At 42.2% G+C, this 13,025-nt stretch overlaps 1 protein-coding gene across 1 annotated transcript; it reads left to right on the forward strand.

Annotated features, from left to right (window-relative positions):
• The first annotated feature begins 11,842 nt into the window (after positions 1-11,842).
• LOC113247185 (olfactory receptor-like protein OLF4) lies at positions 11,843-12,796 on the forward strand. The gene has a single exon (XM_044379995.1). The coding sequence runs from the start codon at positions 11,843-11,845 to the stop codon at positions 12,794-12,796; it is 954 nt and encodes a 317-aa protein (XP_044235930.1).
• The last annotated feature ends 229 nt before the right edge of the window (positions 12,797-13,025 follow it).

Genomic DNA, 13,025 nt, shown 5'->3' on the forward strand with positions numbered 1-13,025 from the left:
TGCTTGTGTTCCCTCTCTCACTGGCTGTCTCTGTCAAATAAATAAATAAAAAATCTTAAAAAAAAGAATATGAAAAAGTCCTTTGATATGGAGAGAAAGTGAAATCTAAAGTTTCATTTCCATCTCACATAAAGAGATGTGGGACAAGTGTGCTTATGGAAGGTGAAAGTGATTCTTGGTCAAACGAAAGAAGGTTCGCTTCCAGGTGATGGCATTGTATTTTACAAATAGATCCAATAAGAAGGGGCCACAAGGAACAATAAGGACTACAGAGACGTGAACACTAGTTGGAAATGTGTAAAATGGGTGATTTGTGAGCAGTAAGTATGCAGAAGGACATTCACATTCGTTTTTTGGAAAGCTGGTATTCACGAGTGAAGAATATTAAGGTGACAGATCAATTTTTTCAGAAAAAAACCCTAGAAAAAGCAGTGGAATGAATACATTATGATTAACTCACAGACTTTACCACACAAAATTTATACACTCTCACACATTCTGCCCAAATATGTCTACACATACATAAAAAAGCCAAATGACAAGTAGCTAAATTGGTGAAATAAACAACAATTCTTTGCTCAAAATAATGTAACAAAAAACAGGAATAAAACTACTCTGACCCCACTATGCAAATACCAAAGACACCCACAGACATTTTCAATGGAGAAAGTGAGTGTTCTGTTCAGGCTCACAGGTAATGAGGTAATTATAAAGGAAGCTCATTAGCAGACCCTTTTCCACATAATACATGTAAAACATTACATTTGAATACTTGAGAGAGAGGAGGTACTGTGATATGTAGGTTTCATGTACTGCTCTTGCGAGGATGCACCTCGGAGAATTCTTTCATCTGGATTTTCTCCTCAATATGGAAACGTAGTCTAATATGTCCCATCTTAAAAGACAAAAGACATACACTCACTTCATTGTATATCCCTCCACAGCTAATACTTCACTTTTTTACTCTGGTTAAGTGCAAAGATCCCTGGGCTCATGTTCTACTTTTATGCTTCCCATCCCCTGTCAGTTGGGTTTCTATTATTATCATTTAGTAGTTAAGTTTGAACCTTGCATTTCTGAGTTCAATATTCACTTCTATTTTCAGCATCAGCAATACATAAATGAATCCATCAATACATTTCTTAATCAAGCCAGGAAACAACCTCAGCAAACTCTCAGATCTGGGCTGGGCTGGACTGGTCCTCAAGTGACCTCAGGTAAATTCTCTTGACTTTCATTCTCTTGACCTTCTCCTGCAGTCCCTACTGGGCAGTAAAACTCATCTAGATAGGGGTCTCTGAGAGGAAGGTCTCTACTTGGAAATCAAAATACCTGTCTGGTTGGTAGATGATGGAGGATGGAGCTCTGTCCCCAGACAAGAGAGCAGGAATGTGTCAGACTCCAGTGCCCCATCCAGACTCAGGACTGCACAAGAGATGACCAGGTCTTGTCCAGCCCGAGGTTGCCTGTGCTGTGGGACTGCAACAGAGGAGTATTTACAGCCAGTTCGGTCTGCTCATTAGGTTCATTTCCCTCTGTTCCTCCCACCCGTAGGCACATGATTTCCCTGTGGGACACTAGTGTGGACAGAAAGGAGAGTTTTCCTGTTGAGTTTTTGTTGCTAGGAGACCGGGTGATAAGCTAGGTGAAGTCAGTTTTTCTTACTCTTTTTCTATGATTTCTTCTGCCTTTCGGAGATCTAAACTCCCAGCACCTTATCTCACTCCTGAGTGAACATTTTCTCCTGTTTGAGACTGAGGAATTGATCCTGACTAGGTCCCTTGGGTCCTTCAAAGCGTTGACTTGTGGATGATACCCTGATATCTCTAGAAAGTTACTTTTCCCTTTTCAACAAAGAGGATAAGTTTGTTCCTTTAATATAAAACCCTGCACACTACACTCCTTGGCTTCATGACAGTTTTGCCAAAACAACGAGGAATTTCACACTTCTATCACAAGTTCAGAGCTATGGCTTAAAATGTCATTATAAAATATTTGTTAATTGTAAGAGATATATTGAGATATTTTATGCACTATACTCTGATTTTAGCATCTTATAGGAGTTGCCTTATATTTTTATAAAAGTTCATTCTGTGTGGAGAGGAGGAGTTAAGATGGCGGAGGTGTAGGAGACACCTTTTTCAGCCGCTCCCCCGAGTTGAGCTGGATAGGTACCAGACCAGCCTAAACAACCACGGAACCAGCCTGAGACGCAGGAAGATACATCTGGATCTCTACAAATGAACATCTCCAGCGCTGAGTATTGAGGTAGGAAGCGGGGAGCCATGAAACTGTGCACAGATATCGGAAGATAAACGGAAGGGGGAGGGAGCCGCCGCGTTCGGGCGCCGGGAAGCCGTAGCCACTTGCACAGGAGAGTGGGCGGGGCTTGGAGACGGCACCCGCAAAACAGCAGACTGAGACCGTGAGACGGATGTGCGCGCCACCAGGCATCTCACGGAACACCAGAATCCCGGTGTGCTCACTGGATCCAGACTGAGACCGGGAGCTTCCGGAGCGCGTGGGGCGGCTGGCGGCTGGTGGCTTTAGAAACACAAAGGACAGAGACGCGCCGGCCCTGGAAGTGAGGGCTGGGACGCCCGGTGTGGGGCGCACATCCCGGGACGCTACAGGGTTGAGCAGCACCAACAGTAACAGAGTTAAAGTGGCCAGAACATTAGTAGAGAACGGGCCGCAATCCCTCTCTTCTGTGACAGAGGCTGAAATTCGGCCACTGCTGCTCTGACTCTCAGAAGGGTCACAGCAAACCACCAGGGAAAGCCGCCAGAGAAAAAAGCCTGGAAATACCGGCTCAGAGAGTGCCCATCCCCATCCCCCCTCGCAGGGGACATGGAGACTCTACCCAAACAGGGTTGCCTGAGTATCGGAGTGGAAGGCCCCTCCCCCAGAACACAGAAGGCAGGCTGAAAAATCAAGAAGCCCACAACCCGGGCGCCTGGGTGGCACAGTCATTGAGTGCCTGTCTTCGGCTTAGGGCATGATCCCGGCGTTCTGGAAAGGAGTCCCTCATCAGGCTTCTCCGCTGGGAGCCTGCTTCTTCCTCTCCCACTCCCCTGCTTCTGTTCCCTCTCTCGCTGGTTGGCTGCCACATAAATAAATAAATAAAATCTTTAAAGAAGAAGCCCACATCCCTAAGATCCCTAAAACACAAGGGTCACGGCCTGGGACCCAGTCAATAATTTGGGCTCTGGACAACCCCACAACCTCTCCTCATCAGAATGACAAGAAGGAGAAGCCCCCCCCCCCCCAGCAAAGAAAAGACAGTGAGTCTGTGGCCTCTGCCACAGAAATAATGGATATGGATGTAACCAAAGTATCCGAAATGGAATTCAGAGTAACGATGGTCAAAATGATGAGTAGAATTGAAAAAACTATTAATGAAAAGGTTACTGAGAATATAGAATCCCTAAGGACAGAAATGAGAGCGAATCTGACAGAAATTAAAAATTCTATGAGCCAAATGCAGGCAAAACTAGAGGCTCTGACGGCCAGGGTCACTGAAGCAGAGGAAAGGGTTAGTGAATTGGAGGATGGGTTAATAGAGGAAAAAACCAAAATAGAAGCTGCTCTTAAAAAAATCCACGCCCACGAATGTTGGTTACGGGAGATTACTGACTCAATGAAATGATCCAATGTCAGAATCATCAGCATCCCCGAGGGGGTGGAGAAAAACAGAGGTCTAGAAGAGATATTTGAACAAATTGTAGCTGAAAACTTCCCTAATCTAGCAAGGAAAAAACATTCGTGTCCAAGAGGCAGAGAGGACCCCTCCCAAGCTCAACCACGATAAACCTACGCCACGTCACGTCATAGTGCAATTCTCAATATTAGATCCAAGGATACAGTATTGAAAGCGGCCAGGGCAAAGAAATTTCTCACGTACCAAGGCAAAGGCATCAGAATTACGTCAGACCTGTCTACACAGACCTGGAATGAGAGAAAGGGTTGGGGGAGCATATTTAAAGCCCTTTCAGAGAAAAACATGCAGCCAAGGATCCTTTATCCAGCAAGGCTGTCATTCAGAATTGATGGAGAAATAAAGACATTTCAGAATCAACAGTCACTAACCAATTTTGTAACCACGAAACCAGCCCTACGGGAGATATTACGGGGGGTTCTATAAAAGTAAAAAGGTCCCAAGAGTGATACAGAACAGAAAGTCACAGCCAATACGAACAAAGACTTTACTGGCAACAGGGCATCATTAAAAGCATATCCCTCAGTACTCAGTCTTAATGTGAATGGCTTAAATGCTCCCATAAAACTCCACAGGGTTGCAGATTGGATAAAAAGAAATGACCCATCCATTTGCTGTCTACAAGAGACTCATTTCGAACCCAAAGATGCATTCAGACTGAGAGTAAGGGGATGGAGTACCATCTTTCATGCAAATGGACCTCAAAAGAAAGCTGGGGTAGCAATTCTCATATCAGATAAACTGGATTTTAAACTACAGACTATAGTTAGAGACGCAGAAGGGCACTATATTATTCTTAAGGGAAGTATTCAACAAGTGGATATGACAATTATAAATATATATGCCCCCAACAGGGGAGTACCAAGATACACAAGCCAACTCTTAACCAGAATAAAGAGACAAATAGATAAAAATACATTAATAGTAGGGGACCTCAACACTCCACTATCAGAAATAGACAGAACACCCTGGCAAAAACTAAGCAAAGAATCAAAGGCTTTGAATGCCATACTCGATGAGTTGGACCTCATAGATATATATAGAACACTACACCCCAGAACCAAAGAATACTCATTCTATTCTAATGCCCATGGAACATTCTCAAGAATAGACCATGTTCTGGGACACAAAGCAGGTCTCAACCGATACCAAAAGATTGAAATTATCCCCTGCATATTCTCAGACCACAGCGCTCTGAAATTGGAACTCAACCACAAGGAAAAATTTGGAAGAAACTCAAACACTTGGAGACTAAGAACCATCCTGCTCAGGAATGACTCTAAAAACCAGGAAATCAAAAATCAAATTAAACAATTTATGGAGACCAATGAGAATGAAAATACAACAGTCCAAAACCTATGGGATACTGCAAAGGCAGTCCTAAGGGGGAAATACATAGCCATCCAAGCCTCACTCAAAAGAATAGAAAAATCTAAAATGCAGTTTTTATATTCTCACCTCAAGAAGCTGGAACAGCAACAGAGGGACAGGCCTAATCCACGCACGAGGAAGCAGTTGACCAAAATTAGAGCTGAAATCAATCATCAGAAATCAGAAGTACAGTAGAGCAGATCAACAGGACTAGAAGCTGGTTCTTGGAGAGAATCAATAAAATTGACAGACCACTGGCAAGACTTATCCAAAAGAAAAGAGAAAGGACCCAGATTATGAAAATTATGAATGAAAAAGGAGAGGTCACAACGAACACCATGGAAATTGGAAGGATTATTAGAAATTTTTATCAACAGCTATATGCCAATAAACTAAGCAATCTGGAAGATATGGAATCCTTCCTGGAAACCTATAAACTACCAAGATTGAAACCGGAAGAAATTGATTTCTTAAACAGGCCAATTAATTATGAAGAAATTGAGTCAGTGATAAACAACCTTCCAAAGAACAAAACTCCAGGCCCGGACGGTTTTCCTGGGGAATTCTACCAAACATTCAAAGAAGAAATAATACCTATTCTCCTAAAGCTATTTCAAAAAATAGAAACAGAAGGAAAGCTACCAAACTCATTCTATGAGGCCAATATTATCTTGATCCCCAAACCAGGCAAAGACCCCCTCAAAAAGGAGAATTACAGACTGATTTCCCTAATGAATATGGATGCCAAAATCCTCAACAAGATCCTTGCTAATAGAATCCAACAGTTTATTAAAAGGATTATCCATCACGATCAAGTGGGTTTCATGCCTGGGATGCAAGCATGGTTCAATATTCGCAAATCAATCAGCGTGATACATCATATCAAGAAGAAAAGACACAGGAACCATATGATCCTCTCAATCGATGCCGAAAAAGCATTTGACAAAATACAGCATCCTTTCCTGATTAAAACCCTTCAGTGTGTAGGAATAGAAGGTACATTTCTCAATCTCATAAAAGCCATCTATGAAAAGCCTACTGCAAATATTATTCTCAATGGGAAAAGCTGGAAGCCTTTCCCTTAAGATCAGGAACTCGACAAGGATGCCCAGTCTCACCACTATTATTCAACATAGTACTAGAAGTCCTAGCAACAGCAATCAGATGACAAAAAGGGATCAAAGGTATTCAAGTCAGCAAAGAAGAAGTCAAAATGTCTCTCTTCACAGATGACATGGTACTCTATATGGAAAACCCAAAAGAATTCACTCCCAAAGTATTAGAAGTTATAGAGCAATTCAGTAACGTGGCGGGATACAAAATCAATGCTCAGAAATCAGTTGCATTTTTGTACACGAATAACGAGACCGAAGAAAGAGAAATTAGGGAATCCATCCCATTTACAATAGCACCAAAAACCATACGTTACCTTGGAATTAACTTAACCAGAGACGTAAAGGACCTTTATTCTAGAAACTATAAATCACTCTTGAAAGACATTGAGGAAGACATAAAAAGATGGAAAGATATTCCATGCTCATGGATTGGAAGAATTAACATAGTTAAAATGTCCATGCTACCCAGAGCAATCTACACTTTTAATGCTATCCCGATCAAAATACCGAGGACATTTATCAAAGAACTGGAACAAATAGTCCTTAAATTTGTATGGAACCAGAAAAGGCCCCGAATCTCCAAGGAACTGTTGAAAAGGAAAAACAAAGCTGGGGGCATCACACTGCCGGATTTCGAGCTGTACTACAAAGCTGTGATCATAAAGACAGCATGGTACTGGCACAAAAACAGATACATAGACCAATGGAACAGAATAGAGAGCCCAGAAATGGACCTTCGGCTCTTTGGGCAACTAATATTTGATAAAGCAGGAAAAAACATCTGGTGGGAAAAAGACAGTCTCTTCAATAAATGGTGCTGGGAAAATTGTACAGCTACATGCAAAAGAATGAAACACGACCACTATCTCACATCACACACAAAAATAAACTCCAAATGGATGAAAGACCTCGAGGTGAGACAGGAATCCATCAAAATTCTAGAGGAGAACATAGGCAGCAACGTCTACGACTTCGGCCAAAGCAAACTTTTTCATGACACATCCCCAAAGGCAAGAGAAACAAAAGATAAAATGAATCTATGGGACTTCATCAAGATTAAAAGTTTCTGCACAGCCAAGGAAACAGTCAGAAAAACTAAGAGGCAGCCCACGGAATGGGAGAAGATATTTGCAAATGACACTACAGATAAAGGACTGGTATCCAAGGTCTACAAAGAACTTCTTAAACTCAATACACGAGAAACAAATAAACAAATCAAAAAATGGGCAGAAGATATGAACAGACACTTTTCCAATGAAGACATACAAATGGCTAACAGACACATGAAAAAATGTTCAAAATCATTAGCCATCAAGGAAATTCAAATCAAAACCACACTGAGATACCACCTTACGCCAATTAGAATGGCAAAAATAGACAAGGCAAGAGACAATAATCGTTGTAGAGGATGTGGAGAAAGGGGATCCCTCCTACACTGTTGGTGGGAATGCAAGTTGGTACAGCCACTCTGGAAAACAGTGTGGAGGTCCCTTAAAAAGTTAAAAATTGAGCTACCCTATGATCCATCCATTGCACTACTGGGTGTTTACCCCAAAGATACAGACGTAGTAAAGAGAAGGGCCATATGTACACCAATGTTCATAGCAGTAATGTCCACAATAGCTAAATCGTGGAAGGAGCTGAGATGCCCTTCAACAGATGACTGGATTAAGAAGTTGTGGTCCATATATACAATGGAATATTACTCAGCTATCAGAAAGAACGAGTTCTCAACATTTGCTACAACATGGACGGCACTGGAGGAGATAATGCTAAGTGAAATAAGTCAAGCAGAGAAAGACAACTATCATATGATTTCTCTCATCTATGGAACATAAGAACTAGGATGATTGGTAGGGGAAGAAAGGAATAAAGAAAGGGGGGGTAATCAGAAGGGGGAATGAACCATGAGAGACTATGGACTATGAGAAACAAACTGAGGGCATCAGAGGGGAGGGGGGTGGGGGAATGGGATAGACCGGTGATGGTTAGTAAGGAGGGCACGTATTGCATGGTGCACTGGGTGTTATACACAACTAATGAATCATCGAGCCTTACATTGGAAACCGGGGATGTACTGTATGGTGACTAACATAATATAATAAAAAATCATTAAAAAAAAAGTTCATTCTGTGAGGAAGCACTAGTGTGAACTCCATTCCCCATGGAGAAATGGGCCTTGAGGAATTTAGTGAGCTTCTCAAAGTTATCGCTGCAGAAAGGGATGGGTGCTGATTGCATTCTCTCAGGATGCTCCCAGTTTTCAATCTCTGTGCCAGTGGTCCCAAGCAGAGGTGGTTCTTTTCCCCTGGGCGTATCTGGCAATGTCTGAGGGACGCTGCTAAACACCTCCACTGAGCAGGACAGCTCCCAACACAGATAATGACCCTGCCTCAAATGTCAAATGAGAGTGTGAGAAAATGTACTCTACACCAGCACTTCTCCAACTTCAAAGTGCATGTGAATCACCTAGGTTTCTGGCTCAAATGCAGATTCTGCTTTAGCAGGTGCTGGTGGGCCCAGGAGTTCAGCGTTTCTAACAAGCTCCCGAGTGACGTTCATCCTGCAGGTCGTGGTCCTCATGGAATGTCTTTAGCAAAAAATAAGACAATCTAGATAAGATTTTAAGTTCAGCCCATGGTGCCTTAAAAGGTCTAACTAGATATCTTTTTTCTTTTTGTCTTTTTTTAATAATAATTTTTTATTATGTTATGTTAATCACCATATGGTAGATATCTTATACTTACCAAAAGTTTTCTAAGTGAAGGACTAAATGTCAACTTTTAACCTGTATTAAGAACACAAAACTCCTAATTGATTTGTCAAAAGAATTATGAATCCAAGGATTGTTATATCCATGCTTTTATAGCAAAGGAAGACACTCTTGCTTGTTGAAGAAGAAAGAGCAATTTTCTGGAGCTGTCAGAAGTTGTTCTCCCACCACAAGTCAATGTTTTAAAGACCAAGGCAGATGGTCAAAACAGGTTCCTCAGGCTTTGGGGAAAAAAATTTTCACTCAGGCCTGTGGAACGTTTCCATGTTAGAGCTCTAGAAACCCAGCAAGTTCAGGGAGGAGTAATAAACATTGGATGTGCCTGAATTCTAACCTGGTGTCTTGGGGACAGAGAATCAACAGGAAAGAATTCCGTTCTGTCCAGATAAGTTCCCTTGGGGAGATGTTCTCAGGAGTTGGAGTAATAATGGGAAACATGTCTAATGAGCGGTATAGGGAAGAGATACAGCATACACAGGAGCTATAAATATCTCATCTGCTGCAGCCCCTGGGCATGTTCAACCTTGAGCTGGAGGAGATATGGTTTTTGCATTTGAATTCCTAAGTCTGCTGGAGGACCCATGCTTCACTCCTTCCTGCTGTCCTGTCTGGGAACAGAACTTTGGTCTCCACCATCAACCATCAAGGGAGATAAACAGGAGGTGAATGATCCCTAATAGACCAGTGGGCAACTCCAAGCAGAGAGCAGCAGGTGTATGGAGACTCCGAGCCTGGAGACTGGGTTCTCAGGTGAAACTACAACTCAGGTTCTGTGTTTGTGACACGGACGTGGGCAATGCGGTGTGAGTGGGAAGCTGGTGGGTTGGTCAGGGGAGGTAAGACAATGTTGGAAGCTATGGAATTTGGGGTTCAGTCTTCAGTGAAGAGTCCCAGGGCAGTAGTTAAGGTGGGGAGTTGGAGAGTAACTTAAATGCAGTACAGAAAGAACTCCCTGGGTAAATGTGAATATTGGCTACAGGGTCCTCACCTTCCTGTGGTAGGTGTAGAGATGACAAGGGATTGAAATAAGGGGGTGGAACTGGGGACCCAGCGGTTGGGAAGGGATGGGGACATTGGAGAGAAGAGAAAACTCAGCCAAATCTCATTACCAGTGATAAGCACTCATTATTAATACGAGGGAACTAGGCTAAGCTTTCTCCATATATTCACAAAACCCATCAGCCACCTTAGGGGGATACACGCCTCTAGTGTCTATTTGGGGGATGATAGTAACATTTGGAAGAGTTTAGTTGGCACTCCGAGTTCAAATAGCAAATGTGTGTAGATCCAAAATTCAAAACCTGACTTTCTATTATGAAAGTTTTGCATTTTATAGCCTTTAGGAAAGTTCTTTTAGCAAACCATCATTTAACATCCCCCACTTTTGTTGTACCGTGTGTATTTCCTCTTGCAAATTGTGGTGTCTTCCCTTTGCTTGTTCTTCTGAAGGGATATTCAATAGTCAGATGTCTTGATAACACAAAGACATCCCTACTTTTTTTTTTTTTTTGGATAAATTGCCTTTTGCTGCTTTATTATTCTGGGCATCAAGGTGCTGTAACGGGTTGGAGTGTTGCCTGAACCGAGGACATTTGCTCCTCCTCACCATCTCTGGGGACCACCTGAGCTTATTGGATCTTTGTCCCCACTTTTCTTCCTCAAAGTTGTTGGAACTAATTTTTTATGTTTCTTTGAATACTGGACACAAAATGATCCTATTAAAATGGAGACCCATGATTACATGCTCATAGGAGACTTATCTCCTGGAATTTGGATGCAGTTTTACATTTTTAGGGGAAAGACTATCTGATATCGGCCGCTTGCCTTGTGTCCTTGTTTGCCTAATTATTGTCGTGGAGGTGAGAATAGCCTGGTAGTGACTTTTAAGCCAGTAAATGAACAAATGTAAAGCAGAATGATGAGGGGCAGTGGGAGATTCAGGCTTCCAGTTAAGGAATGAATGAGTCATGGGAATAAAAGGCACAGTGTGGGGAATAGAGTCAGTGATATTGTCATAGTGTTGTGTGGTGACAGATGGCAGCTCCTCAGGTCATGAGCACGGCATAATGTTTAAACTCTTGAGTCACTGTGTTGTACACCCAAAACTAATGTAACATTGTGTGTCAACCATACTCAAGTTTTAAATATTAACTAATGAATCATTAAACATTATATCAAAAAGTAATGATGTTCTATATCTTGGATAATTGAATTTAAATAAAAAATTAGAAAAAGGAAATGGTAATTCACAAATGAGTGAAGAAGAAAAAATTAAAAATTAAAATAAAAACTCTCAAGTGTTCTCTCAGAGACTTGCACTGGTTTTTCCCTCTGATGGGCACACATTTCCCTAGATAACCTTGTGTCTCCTGCTGTCTCCTCCTTGAGGCCTCTGTGTAAATGTGTGTAGCCTACCCCAGCACCCAGTAAAGAATAACCTCCATGCACTCTTTCCTTTTACGAGCTTTTTCTTCATTGCACCTGTCACCTTCTGTTATTCTCTCTGATTTTTTATTTGCTTATCTTCTCCATCACTGAATGTGCAGACACTTGTTTTCTGACACCTGTACTCTTTGCCTGGAGGTAAGTAGGTACTCAAGTTTATTCTTCAAACATGTGACAGGATTTCTCATTAAAAGCATAGAATACATGAATACTTGGGGAAAAGGCCAAGTGTGGGATGCACATTCCTATTCAGAGCAAGCATGGGGGATCCAGACAGGGGACACATTCCATACAAGAACTATTGATATTGACTTTTTGAATGTAAAATAAAAATTGTAGAATTACAATGATATTAGTAATGTTCATTATTGAGAAAAATAGTCATGTTAGTTTTTGTTCCCTGGTAGTGACCTCCACCACATGCAACCAGGAAATGATACACAAATTTCAGAATTTCTTCTTCTCGGCTTATCAGAAGAACCAGAACTGCAGCCCCTCATATTTGGGCTTTTCCTCTCCATGTACCTGGTCACTGTGTGTGGAAACCTGCTCATCATCCTGGCCGTCAGCTCAGACTCCCACCTCCACACCCCCATGTACTTCTTCCTGGCCAACCTGTCCTTTGTAGACATCTGTTTCACCTCCACCACCATCCCCAAAATGCTGTGGAACATCCAGGTTCAGAGCAAAGTGATCACTTACGAAGGCTGCCTATGCCAGATATATTTTTTTGTACTGTTTGCAGGATTAGACATCTTTCTCCTGACTGTGATGGCTTATGACCGCTTTGTGGCCATCTGTCACCCCCTGCACTACATGGTTATCATGAACCCCCAGCTCTGTAGACTGTTGGTTCTGATGTCCTGGATCACGAGCATTCTGAATTCCTTGTTAGAAAGCTTACTGGTGTTGTGGCTGTCCTTCTGTACAGAGGTGGAGATCCCCCACTTTTTCTGTGAACTCAGTCAGATGATCCACCTTGCCTGTTCTGATACCTTTCTTAATAACATGGTGATGTATTTTGTAGCTATGTTGCTGGCTGGTGGTCCCTTCATTGGGATCCTTTACACTTACTCTAAGATAGTTTCCTCCATACGTGGGATCTCATCAGCTCAGGGGAAGTACAAAGCATTTTCCACCTGTGCATCTCACCTCTCTGTTGTCTCCTTATTTTATTGTACAGGCCTAGGAGTGTACCTTAGCTCTGCTGCTCCCCAGAGCTCCCACGCAAGTGCAGTGGCCTCGGTGATGTACACGGTGGTCACGCCCATGCTGAACCCCTTCATCTACAGCCTGAGAAACAAAGACATAAAGGGAGCTCTGTTGAGATTCTCTGGGATGGCAGCTCTGAAAGGGTCAATAGTCCTGGGTTGAAGACGTGCCCACGATTGCAGGGCACAAAGCCTGAGCCAAATGTATGATTTTTTGATAAGATTGTGGAAGTGGAGTGTGCCTCTTCTAATTTTTTTCCTGAAATTTCTATTTTTTAAATTTTGACCTCTCCTACAAAATACATAACTCCATTTATTAAGCTTTGTGATATCTCTGATACCCAAGAGATTTTCCCTTTGTCATTTCCCTACTCTCTCAATGTTATTCCTAA

This window comes from Ursus arctos, unplaced genomic scaffold, assembly GCF_023065955.2.
Source record: "Ursus arctos isolate Adak ecotype North America unplaced genomic scaffold, UrsArc2.0 scaffold_14, whole genome shotgun sequence".
Taxonomy (NCBI): domain Eukaryota; kingdom Metazoa; phylum Chordata; class Mammalia; order Carnivora; family Ursidae; genus Ursus; species Ursus arctos.

Excerpts from the sequence above, each read along its gene's own strand:
- LOC113247185 (XM_044379995.1), top strand. The coding sequence starts at position 11,843 with ATGCAACCAGGAAATGATACACAAATTTCAGAATTTCTTCTTCTCGGC.